Raw genomic sequence first — 26,210 nt, 5'->3', positions numbered from 1 at the left:
GTGCCCTGCCCTGCCACCGGCCCCTCGCCCCGCCCCCGGACCCTCGCCCCGCCCCCGGCCCCGCCCCCGGCCCCGCCCCCCGACTCCGCGCTCTGATGGACTCTCTCTCCCGCTGATTGACACCCCGGTGCCCTGCCCCCGGCCCCTGGACCCGCCCCCGGCCCCGCCCCCCGACTCCGCGCTCTGATGGACTCTCTCTCCCGCTGATTGACACCGCGGTGCCCCGCCCCCGGCCCCGCCCCCCGGTACGCGCTCTGATGGACTCTCTCCCGCTGATTGACACCGCGGTGCCCCGCCCCCCGCCCCCCGCCCCCGCCCCCGCCCCCGCCCCCGCCCCCGCCCCCCGCCCCCGCCCCCGCCCCCCGCCCCCGCCCCCGCCCCCGCCCCCGCCCCCCGGCTCCGCGCTCTGATGGACTCTCTCGCTGAGGTGACGCTCGGCCTCTGCCGGAACTCCCGCTTCCTGAGGCCGCTCACCGTCCACTTCACCCAGGTGGGTGCCCGCGGCCCGTCCCACAACCCAGGCCCCGGACCCCATCCGGATCAGCCCCATCCGGATTGGTCTCTGGGTGATTGGGGATCCGGATTGGTCTCTGGGTGATTGGGGATCCGGATTGGTCTCTGGGTGATTGGGGATCCGGATTGGTCTCTGGGTGATTGGGGATCCGGATTGGTCTCTGGGTGATTGGGGATCCGGATTGGTCTCTGGGTGTGATTGTGGATCCGGATTGGTCTCTGGGTGATTGTGGATCCGGATTGGTCTCTGGGTGATTGGGGATCCGGATTGGTCTCTGTGTGATTGGGGATCCGGATTGGTCTCTGGGTGATTGGGGATCCGGATTGGTCACTGGGTGATTGGGGATCCGGATTGGTCACTGGATGATTGGGGATCCGGATTGGTCACTGGGTGATTGGGGATCCGGATTGGTCACTGGATGATTGGGGATCCGGATTGGTCTCTGGGTGATTGGAGATCCGGATTGGTCTCTGGGTGTGATTGGGGATCCGGATTGGTCTCTGGGTGATTGGGGATCCGGATTGGTCTCTGGGTGTGATTGGGGATCCGGATTGGTCTCTGGGTGATTGGGGATCCGGATTGGTCTCTGGGTGATTGGGGATCCGGATTGGTCACTGGGTGATTGGGGATCCGGATTGGTCACTGGGTGATTGTGGATCCGGATTGGTCTCTGGGTGATTGGGGATCCGGATTGGTCACTGGGTGATTGGGGATCCGGATTGGTCTCTGGGTGATTGGGGATCCGGATTGGTCTCTGGGTGATTGGGGATCCGGATTGGTCACTGGGTGATTGGGGATACGGATTGGTCACCGGGTGATTGGGGACCCGGATTGGTCACTAGGTGATTGGGGATCCGGATTGGTCACTGGGTGATTGGGGATCCGGATTGGTCTCTGGGTGATTTGGATCCGGATTGGTCTCTGGGTGATTGGGATCCGGATTGGTCACTGGGTGTGATTGGGGATCCGGATTGGTCGCTGGGTGATTGGGGATCCGGATTGGTCTCTGGGTGATTGGGATCCGGATTGGTCACTGGGTGTGATTGGGGATCCGGATTGGTCACTGGGTGTGATTGGGGATCCGGATTGGTCGCTGGGTGATTGTGGATCCGGATTGGTCTCTGGGTGATTGGGGATCCGGATTGGTCTCTGGGTGATTGGGGATCCGGATTGGTCTCTGTGTGATTGGGGATCCGGATTGGTCGCTGGGTGATTGGGGATCCGGATTGGTCTCTGGGTGATTGGGGATCCGGATTGGTCACTGGGTGTGATTGGGGATCCGGATTGGTCGCTGGGTGATTGTGGATCCGGATTGGTCTCTGGGTGATTGGGGATCCGGATTGGTCTCTGGGTGATTGGGGATCCGGATTGGTCTCTGGGTGATTGGGGATCCGGATTGGTCACTCGGTGATTGGGGATCCGGATTGGTCTCTGGGTGATTGGGTATCCAGATTGGTCACTGGGTGTGATTGGGGATCCGGATTGGTCTCTGGGTGATTGGGATCCGGATTGGTCACTGGGTGTGATTGGGGATCCGGATTGGTCTCTGGGTGATTGGGGATCCGGATTGGTCGCTGGGTGATTGGGGATCCGGATTGGTCTCTGGGTGATTGGGGATCCGGATTGGTCGCTGGGTGATTGTGGATCCGGATTGGTCTCTGGGTGATTGGGGATCCGGATTGGTCTCTGGGTGATTGGGGATCCGGATTGGTCTCTGGGTGATTGGGGATCCGGATTAGTCTCTGTGTGATTGGGGATCCGGATTGGTCGCTGTGTGATTGGGGATCCGGATTGGTCACTAGGTGATTGGGGATCTGGATTGGTCTCTGGGTGATTGGGGATCCGGATTGGTCACTGGGTGATTGGGGATCCGGATTGGTCACTGGGTGATTGGGGATCTGGATTGGTCACTGGGTGATTGGGGATCCGGATTGGTCACTGGGTGATTGGGGATCTGGATTGGTCTCTGGGTGATTGGGGATCCGGATTGGTCACTGGGTGATTGGGGCTCTGGATTGGTCTCTGTGTGATTGGGGATCCGGATTGGTCGCTGGGTGATTGGGGATCCGGATTGGTCTCTGGGTGATTGGGGATCCGGATTGGTCTCTGGGTGATTGGGGATCCGGATTGGTCACTGGGTGATTGGGGATCCGGATTGGTCTCTGGGTGATTGGGTATCCGGATTGGTCACTGGGTGATTGGGGATCCGGATTGGTCACTGGGTGATTGGGAATCCGGATTGGTCTCTGGGTGATTGGGGATCCGGATTGGTCACTAGGTGATTGGGGATACGGATTGGTCTCTGGGTGATTGGGGATCCGGATTGGTCACTAGGTGATTGGGGATACGGATTGGTCTCTGGATGATTGGGGATCCGGATTGGTCTCTGGGTGATTGAGGATCCGGATTGGTCTCTGGGTGATTGAGGATCCGGATTGGTCTCTGGGTGATTGGGGATCCGGATTGGTCACTAGGTGATTGGGGATACGGATTGGTCTCTGGATGATTGGGGATCCGGATTGGTCTCTGGGTGATTGAGGATCCGGATTGGTCTCTGGGTGATTGAGGATCCGGATTGGTCTCTGGGTGATTGGGGATCCGGATTGGTCACTAGGTGATTGGGGATACGGATTGGTCTCTGGATGATTAGGGATCCGGATTGGTCTCTGGGTGATTGAGGATCCGGATTGGTCTCTGGGTGATTGAGGATCCGGATTGGTCTCTGGATGATTGGGGATCCGGATTGGTCACTGGGTGATTGGGGATACGGATTGGTCTCTGGATGATTGGGGATCCGGATTGGTCTCTGGGTGATTGGGGATCCGGATTGGTCTCTGGGTGATTGAGGATCCGGATTGGTCTCTGGATGATTGGGGATCCGGATTGGTCACTGGGTGATTGGGGATACGGATTGGTCTCTGGATGATTGGGGATCCGGATTGGTCGCTGGGTGATTGGGGATCCGGATTGGTCTCTGGGTGATTGAGGATCCGGATTGGTCACTGGGTGATTGGGGATCTGGATTGGTCTCTGGGTGATTGGGGATCCGGATTGGTCACTGGGTGATTGGGGATCTGGATTGGTCTCTGGGTGATTGGGGATCCGGATTGGTCACTGGGTGATTGGGGATCCGGATTGGTCTCTGGGTGATTGGGGATCCGGATTGGTCTCTGGGTGATTGGGGATCCGGATTGGTCTCTGGGTGATTGGGGATCCGGATTGGTCTCTGGGTGATTGGGGATCCGGATTGGTCTCTGGGTGATTGGGGATCCGGATTGGTCACTGGGTGATTTGGGATACGGATTGGTCTCTGGATGATTGGGGATCCGGATTGGTCGCTGGGTGATTGGGGATCCGGATTGGTCACTAGGTGATTGGGGATCCGGATTGGTCACTGGGTGATTGGGGATCCGGATTGGTCTCTGGGTGATTGGGGATCCGGATTGGTTTCTGGGTGATTGGGGATCCGGATTGGTCACTAGGTGATTGGGGATCCGGATTGGTCTCTGGGTGATTGAGGATCCGGATTGGTCACTGGGTGATTGGGGATCTGGATTGGTCTCTGGGTGATTGGGGATCCGGATTGGTCACTGGGTGATTGGGGATCTGGATTGGTCTCTGGGTGATTGGGGATCCGGATTGGTCACTGGGTGATTGGGGATCCGGATTGGTCTCTGGGTGATTGGGGATCCGGATTGGTCTCTGGGTGATTGGGGATCCGGATTGGTCTCTGGGTGATTGGGGATCCGGATTGGTCTCTGGGTGATTGGGGATCCGGATTGGTCTCTGGGTGATTGGGGATCCGGATTGGTCACTGGGTGATTTGGGATACGGATTGGTCTCTGGATGATTGGGGATCCGGATTGGTCGCTGGGTGATTGGGGATCCGGATTGGTCACTAGGTGATTGGGGATCCGGATTGGTCACTGGGTGATTGGGGATCCGGATTGGTCTCTGGGTGATTGGGGATCCGGATTGGTTTCTGGGTGATTGGGGATCCGGATTGGTCACTAGGTGATTGGGGATCCGGATTGGTCTCTGGGTGATTGGGGATCCGGATTGGTCACTGGGTGATTGGGGATCCGGATTGGTCACTAGGTGATTGGGGATCCGGATTGGTCACTGGGTGATTGGGGATCCGGATTGGTCACTGGGTGATTGGGGATACGGATTGGTCTCTGGATGATTGGGGATCCGGATTGGTCACTAGGTGATTGGGGATCCGGATTGGTCACTGGGTGATTGGGGATCCGGATTGGTCTCTGGGTGATTGGGGATCCGGATTGGTCTCTGGGTGATTGGGGATCCGGATTGGTCACTAGGTGATTGGGGATCCGGATTGGTCTCTGGGTGATTGGGGATCCAGATTGGTCACTGGGTGATTGGGGATCCGGATTGGTCACTAGGTGATTGGGGATCCGGATTGGTCACTGGGTGATTGGGGATCCGGATTGGTCACTGGGTGATTGGGGATCCGGATTGGTCTCTGGGTGATTGGGGATCCGGATTGGTCTCTGTGTGATTGGGGATCCGGATTGGTCACTGGGTGTGATTGGGGATCCGGATTGGTCACTAGGTGATTGGGATCCGGATTGGTCACTGGGTGATTGGGGATCCGGATTGGTCTCTGGGTGATTGGGATCCGGATTGGTCACTGGGTGATTGGGGATCCGGATTGGTCTCTGGGTGATTGGGGACCCGGATTGGTCTCTGGGTGATTGGGGATCCGGATTGGTCACTGGGTGATTGGGGATCCGGGTTGGTCTCTGGGTGATTGGGGATCCGGATTGGTCACTGGGTGATTGGGGATCCGGATTGGTCTCTGGGTGATTGGGGATCTGGATTGGTCTCTGGGTGATTGGGGATCCGGATTGGTCACTGGGTGATTGGGGATCCGGATTGGTCTCTGGGTGATTGGGGATCCGGATTGGTCACTGGGTGATTGGGGATCCGGATTGGTCTCTGGGTGATTGGGGATCCGGATTGGTCTCTGGGTGATTGGGGATCCGGATTGGTCACTGGGTGATTGGGGATCCGGATTGGTCTCTGGGTGATTGGGGATCTGGATTGGTCACTGGGTGATTGGGGATCCGGATTGGTCTCTGGGTGATTGGGGATCCGGATTGGTCTCTGGGTGATTGGGGATCCGGATTGGTCACTGGGTGATTGGGATCCGGATTGGTCATTAGGTGATTGGGGATCCGGATTGGTCTCTGGGTGACTGGGGATCCGGATTGGTCTCTGGGTGATTGGGGATCCGGATTGGTCTCTGGGTGATTGGGATCCGGATTGGTCACTAGGTGATTGGGGATCCGGATTGGTCACTGGGTGATTGGGGATCCGGATTGGTCAATGGGTGATTGGGGATACGGATTGGTCTCTGGATGATTGGGGATCCGGATTGGTCTCTGGGTGATTGGGGATCCGGATTGGTCTCTGGTGATTGGGGATCCGGATTGGTCTCTGGGTGATTGGGGATCTGGATTGGTCACTAGGTGTTTGGGGATCCGGATTGGTCACTAGGTGATTGGGGATCCGGATTGGTCTCTGGGTGATTGGGGATCCGGATTGGTCTCTGGGTGATTGGGGATCCGGATTGGTCACTGGGTGATTGGGGATCCGGATTGGTCACTGAGTGATTGGGGATCCGGATTGGTCACTGGGTGATTGGGGATCCGGATTGGTCACTGAGTGATTGGGGATCCGGATTGGACACTAGTTGATTGGGGATCCGGATTGGTCACTGGGTGATTGGGGATCCGGATTGGCTCTGGGTGATTGGGGATACGGATTGGTCACTGGGTGACTGGGGATCCGGATTGGTCACTGAGTGATTGGGGATCCGGATTGGTCACTGGGTGATTGGGGATCCGGATTGGTCTCTGGGTGATTGGGGATCCGGATTGGTCTCTGGGTGATTGGGGATCCGGATTGGTCTCTGGGTGATTGGGTATCCGGATTGGTCACTGGGTGATTGGGGATCTGGATTGGTCACTGGGTGATTGGGGATCCGGATTGGTCACTGAGTGATTGGGGATCCGGATTGGTCACTGGGTGATTGGGGATCCGGATTGGTCACTGAGTGATTGGGGATCCGGATTGGACACTAGTTGATTGGGGATCCGGATTGGTCACTGGGTGATTGGGGATCCGGATTGGCTCTGGGTGATTGGGGATACGGATTGGTCACTGGGTGACTGGGGATCCGGATTGGTCACTGAGTGATTGGGGATCCGGATTGGTCACTGGGTGATTGGGGATCCGGATTGGTCTCTGGGTGATTGGGGATCCGGATTGGTCTCTGGGTGATTGGGGATCCGGATTGGTCTCTGGGTGATTGGGTATCCGGATTGGTCACTGGGTGATTAGGGATCTGGATTGGTCACTGGGTGATTGGGGATCCGGATTGGTCTCTGGGTGATTGGGGATCCGGATTGGTCTCTGGGTGATTGGGGATCCGGATTGGTCACTAGGTGATTGGGGATCCGGATTGGTCTCTGGGTGATTGGGGATCCGGATTGGTCACTGGGTGTGATTGGGGATCCGGATTGGTCACTGGGTGATTGGGGATCCGGATTGGTCTCTGGGTGATTGGGGATCCGGATTGGTCTCTAGGTGATTGGGGATCCGGATTGGTCACTGGGTGATTGGGGATCCGGATTGGTCACTGTGTGATTGGGGATCCGGATTGGTCACTGTGTGATTGGGGATCCGGATTGGTCACTGAGTGATTGGGGATCCGGATTGGTCACTGGGTGATTGGGGATCCGGATTGGTCACTGGGAGATTGGGGATCCGGATTGGTCTCTGGGTGATTTGGTATCCGGATTGGTCTCTGGGTGATTGGGGATCCGGATTGGTCTCTGGGTGATTGGGCATCCGGAGTGGTCACTGGGTGATTGGGGATCTGGATTGGTCACTGGGTGATTGGGGATCCGGATTGATCTCTGGGTGATTGGGGATCCGGATTGGTCTCTGGGTGATTGGGGATCCGGATTGGTCACTGGGTGTGATTGGGGATCCGGATTGGTCACTGGGTGATTGGGGATCCGGATTGGTCACTGGGTGATTGGGGATCCGGATTGGTCTCTGGGTGATTGGGGATACGGATTGGTCACTGAGTGATTGGAGATCCGGATTGGTCTCTGGGTGATTGGGGATCCGGATTGGTCACTGAGCGATTGGGGATCCGGATTGGTCACTTAGTGATTGGGGATCCGGATTGGTCACTGTGTGATTGGGGATCCGGATTGGTCTCTGGGTGATTGGGGATCCGGATTGGTCTCTGGGTGATTGGGGATCCGGATTGGTCTCTGGGTGATTGGGGATCCGGATTGGTCTCTGTGTGATTGGGGATCCGGATTGGTCTCTGTGTGATTGGGGATCCGGATTGGTCTCTGGGTGATTGGGGATCCGGATTGGTCTCTGGGTGATTGGGGATCCGGATTGGTCACTGGGTGTGATTGGGGATCCGGATTGGTCACTGGGTGATTGGGGATCCGGATTGGTCATTGGGTGATTGGGGATCCGGATTGGTCACTTGGTGATTGGGGATCCGGATTGGTCACTAGGTGATTGGGGATCCGGATTGGTCACTAGGTGATTGGGGATCCGAATTGGTCACTGGGTGATTGGGGATCTGGATTGGTCGCTAGGTGATTGGGGATCCGGATTGGTCACTGGGTGATTGGGGATCCGGATTGGTCTCTGGGTGATTGGGGATCCGGATTGGTCTCTGGGTGATTGGGGATCCGGATTGGTCACTAGGTGATTGGGGATCCGGATTGGTCACTGGGTGTGATTGTGGATCCGGATTGGTCTCTGGGTGATTGGGGATCCGGATTGGTCTCTGGGTGATTGGGGATCTGGATTGGTCGCTAGGTGACTGGGGATCCGGATTGGTCACTGGGTGATTGGGGATCCGGATTGGTCTCTGGGTGATTGGGGATCCGGATTGGTCTCTGGGTGATTGGGGATCCGGATTGGTCACTAGGTGATTGGGGATCCGGATTGGTCACTGGGTGTGATTGTGGATCCGGATTGGTCTCTGGGTGATTGGGGATCCGGATTGGTCTCTGGGTGATTGGGGATCCGGATTGGTCTCTGGGTGATTGGGGATCCGGATTGGTCTCTGGGTGATTGGGGATCCGGATTGGTCACTAGGTGATTGGGGATCCGGATTGGTCTCTGGGTGATTGGGGATCCGGATTGGTCACTGGGTGATTGGGGATCCGGATTGGTCTCTGGGTGATTGGGGATCCGGATTGGTCACTGGATGATTGGGGATCCGGATTGGTCACTGGGTGATTGGGGATACGGATTGGTCACTGGGTGTAATTGGGGATCCGGATTGGTCTCAGGGTGATCGGGGATCCGGATTGGTCTCTGGGTGATTGGGGATCCGGATTGGTCAATAGGTGATTGGGGATCCGGATTGGTCTCTGGGTGATTGGGGATCCGGATTGGTCACTGGGTGATTGGGGATCCGGATTGGTCTCTGGGTAATTGGGGATCCGGATTGGTCTCTGGGTGATTGAGGATCCGGATTGGTCTCTGGGCGATTGGGGATCCGGATTGGTCTCTGGGTGATTGGGATCCGGATTGGTCACTGGGTGATTGGGGATCCGGATAGGTCTCTGTGTGATTGGGGATCCGGATTGGTCTCTGGGTGATTGGGGATCCGGATTGGTCACTGGGTGATTGGGGATCCGGATTGGTCTCTGGGTTATTGGGGATCCGGATTGGCCACTGGGTGATTGGGGATCCGGATTGGTCTCTGGGTGATTGGAGATCCGGATTGGTCTCTGGGTGATTGGGGATCCGGATTGGTCACTAGGTGATTGGGGATCCGGATTGGTCTCTGGGTGATTGGGGATCCGGATTGGTCACTGGGTGATTGGGGATCCGGATTGGTCACTGGGTAATTGGGGATCCGGATTGGTCTCTGGGTGATTGGGGATCCGGATTGGTCTCTGGGTGATTGAGGATCCGGATTGGTCTCTGGGCGATTGGGGATCCGGATTGGTCTCTGGGTGATTGGGATCCGGATTGGTCACTGGGTGATTGGGGATCCGGATTGGTCTCTGTGTGATTGGGGATCCGGATTGGTTTCTGGGTGATTGGGGATCCGGATTGGTCACTGGGTGATTGGGGATCCGGATTGGTCTCTGGGTGATTGGGGATCCGGATTGGTCACTGGGTTATTGGGGATCCGGATTGGTCTCTGGGTGATTGGAGATCCGGATTGGTCTCTGGGTGATTGGAGATCCGAATTGGTCACTAGGTGATTGGGGATCCGGATTGGTCTCTGTGTGATTGGGGATCTGGATTGGTCACTAGGTGATTGGGGATCCGGATTGGTCACTGGGTGATTGGGGATCACGATTGGTCTCTGGGTGTGATTGGGGATCCGGATTGGTCTCTTGGTGATTGGGGATCACGATTGGTCTCTGGGTGTGATTGGGGATCACGATTGGTCTCTGGGTGTGATTGGGGATCCGGATTGGTCTCTGGGTGATTGGGGATCCGGATTGGTCACTAGGTGATTGGGGATCCGGATTGGTCTCTGGGTGATTGGAGATCCGGATTGGTCTCTGGGTGATTGGGGATCCGGATTGGTCACTAGGTGATTGGGGATCCGGATTGGTCTCTGGGTGATTGGGGATCCGGATTGGTCACTGGGTGATTGGGGATCCGGATTGGTCACTGGGTAATTGGGGATCCGGATTGGTCTCTGGGTGATTGGGGATCCGGATTGGTCACTTAGTGATTGGGGATCCGGATTGGTCACTGTGTGATTGGGGATCCGGATTGGTCTCTGGGCGATTGGGGATCCGGATTGGTCTCTGGGTGATTGGGGATCCGGATTGGTCTCTGGGTGATTGGGGATCCGGATTGGTCTCTGTGTGATTGGGGATCCGGATTGGTCTCTGTGTGATTGGGGATCCGGATTGGTCTCTGGGTGATTGGGGATCCGGATTGGTCTCTGGGTGATTGGTGATCCGGATTGGTCACTGGGTGTGATTGGGGATCCGGATTGGTCACTGGGTGATTGGGGATCCGGATTGGTCATTGGGTGATTGGGGATCCGGATTGGTCACTTGGTGATTGGGGATCCGGATTGGTCACTAGGTGATTGGGGATCCGGATTGGTCACTAGGTGATTGGGGATCCGAATTGGTCACTGGGTGATTGGGGATCTGGATTGGTCGCTAGGTGATTGGGGATCCGGATTGGTCACTGGGTGATTGGGGATCCGGATTGGTCTCTGGGTGATTGGGGATCCGGATTGGTCTCTGGGTGATTGGGGATCCGGATTGGTCACTAGGTGATTGGGGATCCGGATTGGTCACTGGGTGTGATTGTGGATCCGGATTGGTCTCTGGGTGATTGGGGATCCGGATTGGTCTCTGGGTGATTGGGGATCTGGATTGGTCGCTAGGTGACTGGGGATCCGGATTGGTCACTGGGTGATTGGGGATCCGGATTGGTCTCTGGGTGATTGGGGATCCGGATTGGTCTCTGGGTGATTGGGGATCCGGATTGGTCACTAGGTGATTGGGGATCCGGATTGGTCACTGGGTGTGATTGTGGATCCGGATTGGTCTCTGGGTGATTGGGGATCCGGATTGGTCTCTGGGTGATTGGGGATCCGGATTGGTCTCTGGGTGATTGGGGATCCGGATTGGTCTCTGGGTGATTGGGGATCCGGATTGGTCACTAGGTGATTGGGGATCCGGATTGGTCTCTGGGTGATTGGGGATCCGGATTGGTCACTGGGTGATTGGGGATCCGGATTGGTCTCTGGGTGATTGGGGATCCGGATTGGTCACTGGATGATTGGGGATCCGGATTGGTCACTGGGTGATTGGGGATACGGATTGGTCACTGGGTGTAATTGGGGATCCGGATTGGTCTCAGGGTGATCGGGGATCCGGATTGGTCTCTGGGTGATTGGGGATCCGGATTGGTCAATAGGTGATTGGGGATCCGGATTGGTCTCTGGGTGATTGGGGATCCGGATTGGTCACTGGGTGATTGGGGATCCGGATTGGTCTCTGGGTAATTGGGGATCCGGATTGGTCTCTGGGTGATTGAGGATCCGGATTGGTCTCTGGGCGATTGGGGATCCGGATTGGTCTCTGGGTGATTGGGATCCGGATTGGTCACTGGGTGATTGGGGATCCGGATAGGTCTCTGTGTGATTGGGGATCCGGATTGGTCTCTGGGTGATTGGGGATCCGGATTGGTCACTGGGTGATTGGGGATCCGGATTGGTCTCTGGGTTATTGGGGATCCGGATTGGCCACTGGGTGATTGGGGATCCGGATTGGTCTCTGGGTGATTGGAGATCCGGATTGGTCTCTGGGTGATTGGGGATCCGGATTGGTCACTAGGTGATTGGGGATCCGGATTGGTCTCTGGGTGATTGGGGATCCGGATTGGTCACTGGGTGATTGGGGATCCGGATTGGTCACTGGGTAATTGGGGATCCGGATTGGTCTCTGGGTGATTGGGGATCCGGATTGGTCTCTGGGTGATTGAGGATCCGGATTGGTCTCTGGGCGATTGGGGATCCGGATTGGTCTCTGGGTGATTGGGATCCGGATTGGTCACTGGGTGATTGGGGATCCGGATTGGTCTCTGTGTGATTGGGGATCCGGATTGGTTTCTGGGTGATTGGGGATCCGGATTGGTCACTGGGTGATTGGGGATCCGGATTGGTCTCTGGGTGATTGGGGATCCGGATTGGTCACTGGGTTATTGGGGATCCGGATTGGTCTCTGGGTGATTGGAGATCCGGATTGGTCTCTGGGTGATTGGAGATCCGAATTGGTCACTAGGTGATTGGGGATCCGGATTGGTCTCTGTGTGATTGGGGATCTGGATTGGTCACTAGGCGATTGGGGATCCGGATTGGTCACTGGGTGATTGGGGATCACGATTGGTCTCTGGGTGTGATTGGGGATCCGGATTGGTCTCTTGGTGATTGGGGATCACGATTGGTCTCTGGGTGTGATTGGGGATCACGATTGGTCTCTGGGTGTGATTGGGGATCCGGATTGGTCTCTGGGTGATTGGGGATCCGGATTGGTCACTAGGTGATTGGGGATCCGGATTGGTCTCTGGGTGATTGGAGATCCGGATTGGTCTCTGGGTGATTGGGGATCCGGATTGGTCACTAGGTGATTGGGGATCCGGATTGGTCTCTGGGTGATTGGGGATCCGGATTGGTCACTGGGTGATTGGGGATCCGGATTGGTCACTGGGTAATTGGGGATCCGGATTGGTCTCTGGGTGATTGGGGATCCGGATTGGTCTCTGGGTGATTGAGGATCCGGATTGGTCTCTGGGCGATTGGGGATCCGGATTGGTCTCTGGGTGATTGGGATCCGGATTGGTCACTGGGTGATTGGGGATCCGGATTGGTCTCTGTGTGATTGGGGATCCGGATTGGTCTCTGGGTGATTGGGGATCCGGATTGGTCACTGGGTGATTGGGGATCCGGATTGGTCTCTGGGTGATTGGGGATCCGGATTGGTCACTGGGTTATTGGGGATCCGGATTGGTCACTGGGTGATTGGGCAACCGGATTGGCCACTGGGTGATTGGGGATCCGGATTGGTCTCTGTGTGATTGGGGATCGGGATTGGTCTCTGGGTGATTGGGGATCCGGATTGGTCTCTGGGTGATTGGGGATCCGGATCGGTAACTTGGTGTGATTGGGGATCCGGATTGGTCACTGGGCGATTGGGGATCCGGATTGGTCACTGGGTGATTGGGGATCACGATTGGTCTCTGGGTGTGATTGGGGATCCGGATTGGTCACTGTGTGATTGGGGATCCGGATTGGTCTCTGGGTGATTGGGATCCGGATTGGTCACTGGGTGATTGGGGATCCGGATTGGTCACTGTGTGATTGGGGATCCGGATTGGTCTCTGGATGATTGGGATCCGGATTGGTCTTTGGGTGATTGGGGATCCGGATTGGTCTCTGGGTGATTGGGGATCCGGATTGGTCTCTGGGTGATTGGGGATCCGGATTGGTCTCTGGGTGATTGGGATCCGGATTGGTCTCTGGGTGATTGGGGATCCGGATTGGTCTCTGTGTGATTGGGGATCCGGATTGGTCACTAGGTGATTGGGGATCCGGATTGGTCTCTGGGTGATTGGGGATCTGGATTGGTCTCTGGGTGATTGGGGATCCGGATTGGTCTCTGGGTGATTGGGATCCGGATTGGTCTCTGGGTGATTGGGGATCCGGATTGGTCTCTGGGTGATTGGGTATCCGGATTGGTCACTGGGTGATTGAGGATCCGGATTGGTCGCTGGGTGATTGTGGATCCGGATTGGTCTCTGGGTGATTGGGGATCCGGATTGGTCTCTGGGTGATTGGGGATCCGGATTGGTCACTGGGTGATTGGGGATCCGGATTGGTCTCTGGGTGATTGGGGATCCGGATTGGTCTCTGGGTGATTAGGGATCCGGATTGTTCACTGGGTGATTGGGGTTCCGGACTGGTCTCTGGGTGATTGGGGATCCGGATTGGTCACTGGGTGATTGGGGATCCGGATTGATCTCTGGGTGATTGGGGATCCGGATTGGTCACTGGGTGTGATTGTGGATCCGGATTGGTCTCTGGGTGATTGGGGATCCGGATTGGTCTCTGGGTGATTGGGGATCCGGATTGGTCACTGGGTGATTGGGGATCCGGATTGGTCTCTGTGTGATTGGGGATCCGGATTGGTCTCTTGGTGATTGGGGATCCGGATTGGTCTCTGGGTGATTGGGGTTCCGGACTGGTCTCTGGGTGATTGGGGATCTGGATTGGTCTCTGGGTGTGATTGGGGATCCGGATTGTTCACTGGGTGATTTTTGGATCCGGATTGGTCACCGGGTGTGATTTGGGATCCGGATTGTTCACTGGGTGACTTGGAATCCTGATTGTTCACTGGGTGACTTGGAATCTGGATTGGTCACTGGGTGATTGGGGATCCGGATTGGTCTCTGGGTGATTGGGGATCCGGATTGGTCACTGAGTGATTGGGGATCCGGATTGGTCACTGAGTGATTGGGGATCCGGATTGGTCACTGAGTGATTGGGGATCCGGATTGGTCTCTGGGTGATTGGGGATCCGGATTGGTCGCTGGGTGATTGGGGATCCGGATTGGTCACTGGGTGATTGGGGATCCGGATTGGTCACTGAGTGATTGGGGATCCGGATTGGTCGCTGGGTGATTGGGGATCCGGATTGGTCTCTGGGTGATTGGGGATCCGGATTGGTCACTAGGTGATTGGGGATCCGGATTGGTCTCTGGGTGATTGGGGATCCAGATTGGTCACTGGGTGATTGGGGATCCGGATTGGTCACTGGGTGATTGGGGACCCGGATTGGTCTCTGGGTGTGATTGGGGATCCGGATTGGTCACTGGATGATTGGGGATCCGGATTGGTCACTGGGTGATTGGGGATCCGGATTGGTCTATGGGTGATTGGGGATCCGGATTGGTCTCTGGGTGATTGGAGATCCGGATTGGTCACTGGGTGTGATTGGGGATCCGGATTGGTCTCTGTGTGATTGGGGATCCGGATTGGTCACTGGGTGATTGGGGATCACGATTGGTCTCTGGGTGTGATTGGGGATCCGGATTGGTCTCTGGGTGATTGGGGATCCGGATTGGTCTCTGGGTGTTTGGGGATCCGGATTGGTCACTGTGTGATTGGGGATCCGGATTGGTCACTGGGTGATTGGGGATCCGGATTGGTCACTGAGTGATTGGGGATCCGGATTGGTCTCTGGGTGATTGGGGATCCGGATTGGTCACTGAGTGATTGGGGATCCGGATTGGTCTCTGGGTGATTGGGATCCGGATTGGTCTCTGGGTGATTGGGATCCGGATTGGTCACTGGGTGATTGGGGATCCGGATTGGTCACTAGGAGATTGGGGATCCGGATTGGTCTCTGGGTAATTGGGGATCCGGATTGGTCTCTGGTTGATTGGGGATCCGGATTGGCCTCTGTGTGATTGGGGATCCGGATTGGTCTCTGGGTGATTGGGGTTCCGGACTGGTCTCTGGGTGTGATTGGGGATCCGGATTGGTCTCTGGGTGATTGGGGATCCGGATTGGTCACTGGGTGATTGGGAATCCGGATTGGTCTCTGGGTGATTGGGGATCCGGATTGGTCACTAGGTGATTGGGGATCCGGATTGGTCTCTGGGTGATTGGGGATCCGGATTGGTCTCTGGGTGATTGGGGATCCGGATTGGTCACTGGGTGATTGTGGGTCCGGATTGGTCACTGGGTGATTGGGGATCCGGATTGGTCTCTGGGTGATTGGGGATCCGGATTGGTCACTGGGTGATTGGGGATCCGGATTGGTCACTGGGTGATTGGGGATCCGGATTGGTCTCTGGGTGATTGGGGATCCGGATTGGTCACTGGGTGATTGGGGATCCGGATTGGTCACTGGGTGATTGGGGATCCGGACTGGTCTCTGGGTGATTGGGGATCCGGACTGGTCTCTGGGTGATTGGGGATCCGGATTGGTCACTGGGTGATTGGGGATCCGGATTGGTCTCTGGGTGATTGGGGATCCGGACTGGTCTCTGGGTTATTGGGCATCCGGACTGGTCTCTGGGTGATTGGGGATCCGGATTGGTCACTGAGTGATTGGGGATCCGGATTGGTCACTGGGTGATTGGGGATCCGGATTGGTCTTTGGGTGATTTTTGGATCCGGATTGGTCTCTGGGTGATTGGGGATCCGGATTGGTCTCTGCGTGATTGGGGATCCGGATTGGTCACTGTGTGTGATTGGGGATCCGGATTGGTCACTGGGTGATTGGGGATCCGGATTGGACTCTGGGTGTGATTGGGGATCCGGATTGGTCACTGGGTGTTTGGTGATCCGGATTGGTCACTGGGTGTGATTGGGATCTGGATTGTCCACTGGGTGATTTTTGGATCCGGATTGGTCACTGGGTGTGATTTAGGATCCGGATTGGTCACTGGGTGTGATTGGGGATCCGGATTGTCCACTGGGCGATTTTTGGATCCGGATTGGTCACTGGGTGTGATTTAGGATCCGGATTGTTCACTGGGTGATTTTTGGATCAGGATTGGTCTCTGGGTGATTGGGGATCCGGATTGGTCTCTGGGTGATTGGGGTTGCGGATTGGTCTCTGCGTGCGATTGGCGATCCGGATTGGTCATTGGGTGATTGGGTATCCGGATTGGTCTCTGGGTGATTGGGGATCCGGATTGGTCTCTGGGTGTGATTGGGGATCCGGATTGGTCTCTGCGTGCGATTGGCGATCCTGATTGGTCTCTGGGTGATTGGGTATCCGGATTGGTCTCTGGGTGATTGGGGATCCGGATTGGTCTCTGGGTGTGATTGTTGATTCCAGCCTTGGGTGACTGTGTGGAGTTTGCACGTTCTCTCCGTGTCTGCGTGGGTTTCTCCGGCTGCTCCGATTTCCACCCACAGTCCAAAGATGTCCAGTTTCGGTGGATTGGCCATGCTAACTTACCCCTTAGTGTCTAAGGATGTGTCGGTTAGGTGGGGTTATGGGGATAGGGTGGGGGAGTGCGACTAGGTAGGATGCTCTTTTGGACGGTCGGTGCAGATCTTGTGGCCCGAATGGCCTCCTTGTGTGCTCTAGCCGTTCTATGGTTCTAAGGTCTTAGCAAGTTAGTGAAACACGATTTACCATTGATAAAAACCAAGCCGAGTCTGATGGATTGCATTTTGAGTTCCCAAATGTCCTGTTATTGATTGCTTAAGAATGGATTCTAACAATTTTGCAATGCCAGATGTCTCTAGCTTCCTCCTTTTTTGAAGTTGATTGTGCCATTAGCATTTTTCCAATCAATTGAAACCTTTCCCCGCATTAAGGGAATTTTGGAATATTATAACCGATGAATCCATTATCTCCACTGCCATTCCTTTAAGACCCTAGGATGTCGGTCATCAGGCCTGGGGACTTTCCCACCATCAATCCATATCTGTTCTTTAGTCCTGTTTCCCTATTGATAATAGTTCTAAGTTCCTCCCATTCTATTATCTCTGCATTACCTGTACCTATAATAATAATAATTATTATTATTGTCACGAGTAGGCTTCAGTGAAGTTACTTTAAAAAGCCCCTCGTCGCCACATTCCGGCGCCTGTTCGGGGAGGTCGGCACGGGAATTGAACCCACGCTGCTGGCATTGTTCTGCATTAGAAGCCAGCTGTTTAGCCCACTGTGCTAAACCAGCCCCTAGCACTAGCGTCTAGTGCTAGATGCAGTTGAGGACTCTCGGTGTCTCCTCGTTGGAGTTTAGAAAGATGAAGGGGGAATCTCATTGAAAGTTACAGGATACTGCGAGGCCTGGATAGAGTGATTGTGGCGAGGATGTTTCCACTGGTCGGAGAAACGAGAACCAGAGGGCACTGCATTCCGACTAAAGGGACGATCCTTTAAAACAGAGATGAGGAGGAATTTCTTCAGCCAGAGGGTAGTGAATCTGTGAAACTCTTTGCCGCAGGAGGTTGTTGAGGCCAAATCACTGAGTGTCTTTAAGACAGAGATAGATAAGTTATGGGGAGAAGGCAGGAGAATGGGGGTGAGAAAAATATCAGCCATGATTGAATGGCGGAGCAGACTCGATGGGCCGAGTGGCCTAATTCTGCTCCGATGTCTTATGGTCTTATCCAAGCCCCTTCACATGAGCCAGGAGCTATTTGACCTTTGAGGGCAGCACACGTCATGTCCGGGACAGCTGGATTGTGAGCAGGAGACGATACCCTTGACCTGTTGCCAACACCTCCTAGGCTCCCACTCACCAATTGCTCAGATCAGCAACCACCAAGGTTTAATCTCATCCCAAACCATTAATTTACTAAAGGGACCTTTGGGAAGTAACATCTTTGTCAGGTTCAAATCCGTTTCAGAATTGTTTCGAGTCATGATGTCTGGACTAACCCTTTATTTCAGGCTCCTTTCACGAAGGTACAGCCCACAGCAGCCTGCCTGTGATGCCACACCCTGAGCTGCAATGCCGCACCATTACTTAGCAAATGACTGTTTCATATGATTTGAGATTCCACTCCCTCCTGGGCTGGTCCTGACCGGCCATGCCCGACTTGAGAGCCATTTCACAGGGTGGCAGGGTGCTAGCCTCTTTTCTGTGCCACCTGCAGGGGCGTGAGATGAAATGAGCTGTGTTAACCCCATTGCTGAATGGCGGCAGGCCCAGGGCACTTATTGCAGTAATTGTTCACATTCCGAGTCAGCACAATCAGTGGCTAGTGTGGAGAAGCACCCACCCGAATGCACACTGGAGGGTGCTCTCAGTGCGTGGTTAGTCAACCTAGCCCAGAGTTACAGAATTGTGACTGCGCTGGAGGAGGCCATTCGGCACATCCTGGCCGCACCAGCTCTCCAAATGAACAACTTACCTAGTGCCATTGCCCCCGCCAACTCCCTGTAAAGCCCCCTGCACATTCTTCCTTTTCAGACAACAGTCTAATTCCCCTGTGAAAGCTTCGATGGATCCAGCCTCCACCGCGCACTCAGACAGTGCATTCCGAACCCTAACCGCCTGCCGTGTGAAAAGGCTTTTTCCTCATGTCACTTCTGCTTCATTTACTTCAAATCTGTGCCCTCTCGTTCTCCACCCTTTCACGAGTGGTAACTGTTTCTCCCTGTCTACCCCTGTCCGGACCCGTGATGGTTTTGAGTACCTCCCAACCTTTTCTCTGAGGAAAGCAGACCCAACTTTCCCAATCTCTCTTCATAACTGAAGTTCCTCATCCTTGGAACCATTCTCGTGAACCTTTTGTGCACTCTCCCCACTGCTCTCGCATCCTTTCGAAAGCCCAGAACTGGACATAATATTCCAGCTGAAGCCTGGTGTCTTATACAAATTCAACCAAACCTCCTTGTGCTTGTACTCTGCCAGTCAGCGCTCCCGTTAGATTGCCCTGCCAGTCAGCACTCCCGTTAGATTACCCTGCCAGTCAGCGCTCCCGTCAGATTACCCTGCCAGTCAGAGCTCCCGTTAGATTACCCTGCCAGTCAGAGCTCCCGTTAGATTAGCCTGCCAGTCAGAGCTCCCGTCAGATTGCCCTGCCAGTCAGAGCTCCCGTCAGATTACCCTGCCAGTCAGAGCTCCCGTCAGATTACCCTGCCAGTCAGAGCTCCCGTTAGATTGCCCTGCCAGTCAGAGCTCCCGTCAGATTACCCTGCCAGTCAGCGCTCCCGTTAGATTGCCCTGCCAGTCAGAGCTCCCGTCAGATTACCCTGCCAGTCAGAGCTCCCGTCAGATTAGCCTGCCAGTCAGCCCTCCCGTTAGATTACCCTGCCAGTCAGAGCTCCCGTTAGATTGCCCTGCCAGTCAGAGCTCCCGTCAGATTACCCTGCCAGTCAGCACTCCCGTTAGATTACCCTGCCAGTCAGAGCTCCCGTTAGATTACCCTGCCAGTCAGCGCTCCCGTTAGATTGCCCTGCCAGTCAGAGCTCCCGTCAGATTGCCCTGCCAGTCAGAGCTCCCATCAGATTACCCTGCCAGTCAGCGCTCCCGTTAGATTGCCCTGCCAGTCAGCACACCCGTCAGATTACCCTGCCAGTCAGCGCTCCCGTTAGATTGCCCTGCCAGTCAGAGCTCCCATCAGATTACCCTGCCAGTCAGCGCTCCCGTTAGATTGCCCTGCCAGTCAGAGCTCCCGTTAGATTACCCTGCCAGTCAGAGCTCCCGTCAGATTACCCTGCCAGTCAGCACTCCCGTCAGATTACCCTGCCAGTCAGAGCTCCCATCAGATTACCCTGCCAGTCAGCACTCCCGTCAGATTACCCTGCCAGTCAGAGCTCCCGTTAGATTGCCCTGCCAGTCAGCGCTCCCGTTAGATTGCCCTGCCAGTCAGAGCTCCCATCAGATTACCCTGCCAGTCAGCGCTCCCGTTAGATTGCCCTGCCAGTCAGAGCTCCCGTTAGATTACCCTGCCAGTCAGAGCTCCCGTTAGATTACCCTGCCAGTCAGAGCTCCCGTCAGATTACCCTGCCAGTCAGAGCTCCCGTTAGATTACCCTGCCAGTCAGCACTCCCGTTAGATTAGCCTGCCAGTCAGAGCTCCCGTTAGATTACCCTGCCAGTCAGAGCTCCCGTTAGATTACCCTGCCAGTCAGCACTCCCGTTAGATTAGCCTGCCAGTCAGAGCTCCCGTTAGATTACCCTGCCAGTCAGAGCTCCCGTTAGATTACCCTGCCAGTCAGAGCTCCCGTCAGATTACCCTGCCAGTCAGCACTCCCGTTAGATTAGCCTGCCAGTCAGAGCTCCCGTTAGATTACCCTGCCAGTCAGCACTCCCGTTAGATTAGCCTGCCAGTCAGAGCTCCCGTTAGATTACCCTGCCAGTCAGAGCTCCCGTTAGATTACCCTGCCAGTCAGCACTCCCGTCAGATTACCCTGCCAGTCAGAGCTCCCGTTAGATTACCCTGCCAGTCAGAGCTCCCGTTAGATTACCCTGCCAGTCAGCGCTCCCGTTAGATTGCCCTGCCAGTCAGCGCTCCCGTTAGATTGCCCTGCCAGTCAGAGCTCCCGTCAGATTACCCTGCCAGTCAGAGCTCCCGTTAGATTGCCCTGCCAGTCAGAGCTCCCATCAGATTACCCTGCCAGTCAGAGCTCCCGTTAGATTACCCTGCCAGTCAGAGCTCCCGTTAGATTACCCTGCCAGTCAGAGCTCCCGTTAGATTACCCTGCCAGTCAGCACTCCCGTCAGATTACCCTGCCAGTCAGCACTCCCGTCAGATTACCCTGCCAGTCAGAGCTCCCGTCAGATTACCCTGCCAGTCAGCGCTCCCGTCAGATTGCCCTGCCAGTCAGCGCTCCCGTCAGATTGCCCTGCCAGTCAGCACTCCCGTTAGATTACCCTGCCAGTCAGAGCTCCCGTTAGATTGCCCTGCCAGTCAGAGCTCCCGTCAGATTACCCTGCCAGTCAGAGCTCCCATCAGATTGCCCTGCCAGTCAGAGCTCCCGTTAGATTACCCTGCCAGTCAGCACTCCCGTTAGATTACCCTGCCAGTCAGAGCTCCCGTCAGATTACCCTGCCAGTCAGCGCTCCCGTTAGATTAGCCTGCCAGTCAGCACTCCCGTCAGATTGCCCTGCCAGTCAGCACTCCCGTTAGATTACCCTGCCAGTCAGAGCTCCCGTCAGATTACCCTGCCAGTCAGCGCTCCCGTTAGATTAGCCTGCCAGTCAGCACTCCCGTCAGATTGCCCTGCCAGTCAGCACTCCCGTTAGATTACCCTGCCAGTCAGAGCTCCCGTCAGATTACCCTGCCAGTCAGAGCTCCCGTCAGATTGCCCTGCCAGTCAGAGCTCCCGTCAGATTGCCCTGCCAGTCAGCACTCCCGTTAGATTACCCTGCCAGTCAGAGCTCCCGTTAGATTACCCTGCCAGTCAGCACTCCCGTTAGATTGCCCTGCCAGTCAGAGCTCCCGTCAGATTACCCTGCCAGTCAGCACTCCCGTTAGATTAGCCTGCCAGTCAGAGCTCCCGTTAGATTACCCTGCCAGTCAGCACTCCCGTTAGATTAGCCTGCCAGTCAGAGCTCCCATCAGATTACCCTGCCAGTCAGAGCTCCCGTTAGATTGCCCTGCCAGTCAGAGCTCCCGTCAGATTACCCTGCCAGTCAGCACTCCCATCAGATTACCCTGCCAGTCAGAGCTCCCGTCAGATTGCCCTGCCAGTCAGAGCTCCCGTTAGATTGCCCTGCCAGTCAGAGCTCCCGTCAGATTACCCTGCCAGTCAGAGCTCCCGTCAGATTACCCTGCCAGTCAGCACTCCCGTTAGATTGCCCTGCCAGTCTGCGCTCCCGTTAGATTGCCCTGCCAGTCAGCACACCCGTCAGATTACCCTGCCAGTCAGCCCTCCCGTCAGATTACCCTGCCAGTCAGAGCTCCCGTCAGATTACCCTGCCAGTCAGCCCTCCCGTCAGATTACCCTGCCAGTCAGAGCTCCCGTCAGATTACCCTGCCAGTCAGCCCTCCCGTTAGATTGCCCTGCCAGTCAGAGCTCCCGTTAGATTGCCCTGCCAGTCAGCACTCCCGTTAGATTGCCCTGCCAGTCAGAGCTCCCGTCAGATTACCCTGCCAGTCTGCGCTCCCGTTAGATTGCCCTGCCAGTCAGAGCTCCCATCAGATTACCCTGCCAGTCAGCCCTCCCGTCAGATTACCCTGCCAGTCAGAGCTCCCGTCAGATTACCCTGCCAGTCAGAGCTCCCGTTAGATTGCCCTGCCAGTCAGAGCTCCCGTTAGATTGCCCTGCCAGTCAGAGCTCCCGTTAGATTGCCCTGCCAGTCAGCACTCCCGTTAGATTGCCCTGCCAGTCAGAGCTCCCGTCAGATTACCCTGCCAGTCTGCGCTCCCGTTAGATTGCCCTGCCAGTCAGAGCTCCCATCAGATTACCCTGCCAGTCAGCCCTCCCGTCAGATTACCCTGCCAGTCAGAGCTCCCGTCAGATTACCCTGCCAGTCAGAGCTCCCGTCAGATTACCCTGCCAGTCAGAGCTCCCGTCAGATTACCCTGCCAGTCAGAGCTCCCGTTAGATTACCCTGCCAGTCAGCACTCCCGTTAGATTACCCTACCAGTCAGAGCTCCCGTCAGATTACCCTGCCAGTCAGAGCTCCCGTCAGATTACCCTGCCAGTCAGAGCTCCCATCAGATTACCCTGCCAGTCAGAGCTCCCGTCAGATTACCCTGCCAGTCAGAGCTCCCGTCAGATTACCCTGCCAGTCAGAGCTCCCATCAGATTACCCTGCCAGTCAGAGCTCCCGTCAGATTACCCTGCCAGTCAGAGCTCCCGTTAGATTACCCTGCCAGTCAGCACTCCCGTTAGATTGCCCTGCCAGTCAGAGCTCCCGTCAGATTACCCTGCCAGTCAGAGCTCCCGTTAGATTACCCTGCCAGTCAGAGCTCCCGTTAGATTACCCTGCCAGTCAGAGCTCCCATCAGATTACCCTGCCAGTCAGAGCTCCCGTTAGATTACCCTGCCAGTCAGAGCTCCCGTTAGATTGCCCTGCCAGTCAGAGCTCCCGTTAGATTGCCCTGCCAGTCAGAGCTCCCATCAGATTACCCTGCCAGTCAGAGCTCCCGTCAGATTACCCTGCCAGTCAGAGCTCCCGTTAGATTGCCCTGCCAGTCAGAGCTCCCGTCAGATTACCCTGCCAGTCAGAGCTCCCGTTAGATTGCCCTGCCAGTCAGAGCTCCCGTTAGATTACCCTGCCAGTCAGAGCTCCCGTCAGATTACCCTGCCAGTCAGAGCTCCCGTCAGATTACCCTGCCAGTCAGAGCTCCCGTTAGATTACCCTGCCAGTCAGAGCTCCCGTTAGATTACCCTGCCAGTCAGAGCTCCCGTTAGATTGCCCTGCCAGTCAGAGCTCCCATCAGATTACCCTGCCAGTCAGAGCTCCCGTTAGATTGCCCTGCCAGTCAGAGCTCCCGTCAGATTACCCTGCCAGTCAGAGCTCCCGTTAGATTGCCCTGCCAGTCAGAGCTCCCATCAGATTACCCTGCCAGTCAGCGCTCCCGTCAGATTAGCCTGCCAGTCAGAGCTCCCGTCAGATTACCCTGCCAGTCAGAGCTCCCGTTAGATTACCCTGCCAGTCAGAGCTCCCATCAGATTAGCCTGCCAGTCAGCGCTCCCGTTAGATTACCCTGCCAGTCAGAGCTCCCGTTAGATTACCCTGCCAGTCAGAGCTCCCATCAGATTAGCCTGCCAGTCAGAGCTCCCGTTAGATTACCCTGCCAGTCAGCGCTCCCGTCAGATTACCCTGCCAGTCAGCGCTCCCGTCAGATTAGCCTGCCAGTCAGAGCTCCCGTTAGATTACCCTGCCAGTCAGCGCTCCCGTTAGATTACCCTGCCAGTCAGAGCTCCCATCAGATTACCCTGCCAGTCAGAGCTCCCATCAGATTACCCTGCCAGTCAGAGCTCCCGTCAGATTACCCTGCCAGTCAGAGCTCCCGTTAGATTACCCTGCCAGTCAGCGCTCCCGTTAGATTACCCTGCCAGTCAGAGCTCCCATCAGATTACCCTGCCAGTCAGAGCTCCCATCAGATTACCCTGCCAGTCAGAGCTCCCGTTAGATTACCCTGCCAGTCAGCGCTCCCGTCAGATTACCCTGCCAGTCAGAGCTCCCGTCAGATTACCCTGCCAGTCAGAGCTCCCGTTAGATTAGCCTGCCAGTCAGAGCTCCCGTCAGATTACCCTGCCAGTCAGCGCTCCCGTTAGATTGCCCTGCCAGTCAGCGCTCCCGTCAGATTACCCTGCCAGTCAGAGCTCCCGTCAGATTACCCTGCCAGTCTGCGCTCCCGTTAGATTAGCCTGCCAGTCAGAGCTCCCGTTAGATTAGCCTGCCAGTCAGCGCTCCCGTTAGATTACCCTGCCAGTCAGAGCTCCCGTTAGATTACCCTGCCAGTCAGCGCTCCCGTTAGATTGCCCTGCCAGTCAGCGCTCCCGTCAGATTACCCTGCCAGTCAGAGCTCCCGTCAGATTACCCTGCCAGTCAGAGCTCCCGTTAGATTAGCCTGCCAGTCAGAGCTCCCGTTAGATTAGCCTGCCAGTCAGCGCTCCCGTTAGATTACCCTGCCAGTCAGCGCTCCCGTCAGATTACCCTGCCAGTCAGAGCTCCCGTCAGATTAGCCTGCCAGTCAGCGCTCCCGTCAGATTACCCTGCCAGTCAGCGCTCCCGTTAGATTGCCCTGCCAGTCAGCGCTCCCGTCAGATTACCCTGCCAGTCAGCACTCCCGTTAGATTACCCTGCCAGTCAGCGCTCCCGTCAGATTACCCTGCCAGTCAGCGCTCCCGTTAGATTACCCTGCCAGTCAGAGCTCCCGTCAGATTACCCTGCCAGTCAGAGCTCCCGTCAGATTGCCCTGCCAGTCAGAGCTCCCGTCAGATTACCCTGCCAGTCAGAGCTCCCGTCAGATTACCCTGCCAGTCAGAGCTCCCGTCAGATTACCCTGCCAGTCAGAGCTCCCGTTAGATTACCCTACCAGTCAGAGCTCCCGTTAGATTGCCCTGCCAGTCAGCCCTCCCGTTAGATTGCCCTGCCAGTCAGCACTCCCGTTAGATTACCCTGCCAGTCAGCCCTCCCGTTAGATTGCCCTGCCAGTCAGCACTCCCGTTAGATTGCCCTGCCAGTCAGCACTCCCGTTAGATTGCCCTGCCAGTCAGCACTCCCGTTAGATTGCCCTGCCAGTCAGAGCTCCCGTCAGATTACCCTGCCAGTCAGCACTCCCGTTAGATTACCCTGCCAGTCAGAGCTCCCGTTAGATTGCCCTGCCAGTCAGAGCTCCCGTCAGATTACCCTGCCAGTCAGAGCTCCCGTTAGATTGCCCTGCCAGTCAGAGCTCCCGTTAGATTACCCTGCCAGTCAGAGCTCCCGTCAGATTGCCCTGCCAGTCAGAGCTCCCGTTAGATTACCCTGCCAGTCAGAGCTCCCGTCAGATTGCCCTGCCAGTCAGAGCTCCTGTTAGATTGCCCTGCCAGTCAGAGCTCCCGTTAGATTGCCCTGCCAGTCAGAGCTCCCGTCAGATTACCCTGCCAGTCTGCGCTCCCGTCAGATTACCCTGCCAGTCAGCACTCCCGTTAGATTGCCCTGCCAGTCAGAGCTCCCGTTAGATTGCCCTGCCAGTCAGAGCTCCCGTTAGATTG

At 56.1% G+C, this 26,210-nt stretch overlaps 1 protein-coding gene across 1 annotated transcript in view; it reads left to right on the top strand.

Annotated features, from left to right (window-relative positions):
* Positions 1-377: 377 nt before the first annotated feature.
* Positions 378-26,210, top strand: part of nudt14 (nudix (nucleoside diphosphate linked moiety X)-type motif 14) — a 146,705-nt gene continuing 120,872 nt past the window's right edge. Inside the window, exon 1 of the mRNA XM_072494247.1 lies at positions 378-490. Within this exon, the coding sequence (XP_072350348.1) occupies positions 410-490 (81 nt within the window). The 5' untranslated portion in view covers positions 378-409. The remainder of the gene's footprint in view (positions 491-26,210) is intronic.

Source organism: Scyliorhinus torazame, chromosome 2, assembly GCF_047496885.1.
Source record: "Scyliorhinus torazame isolate Kashiwa2021f chromosome 2, sScyTor2.1, whole genome shotgun sequence".
Classification (NCBI taxonomy): Eukaryota; Metazoa; Chordata; class Chondrichthyes; order Carcharhiniformes; family Scyliorhinidae; genus Scyliorhinus; species Scyliorhinus torazame.
Note: the sequence above shows the minus strand (reverse complement) of the source record. Positions and strands in the feature narration are given on the sequence as shown.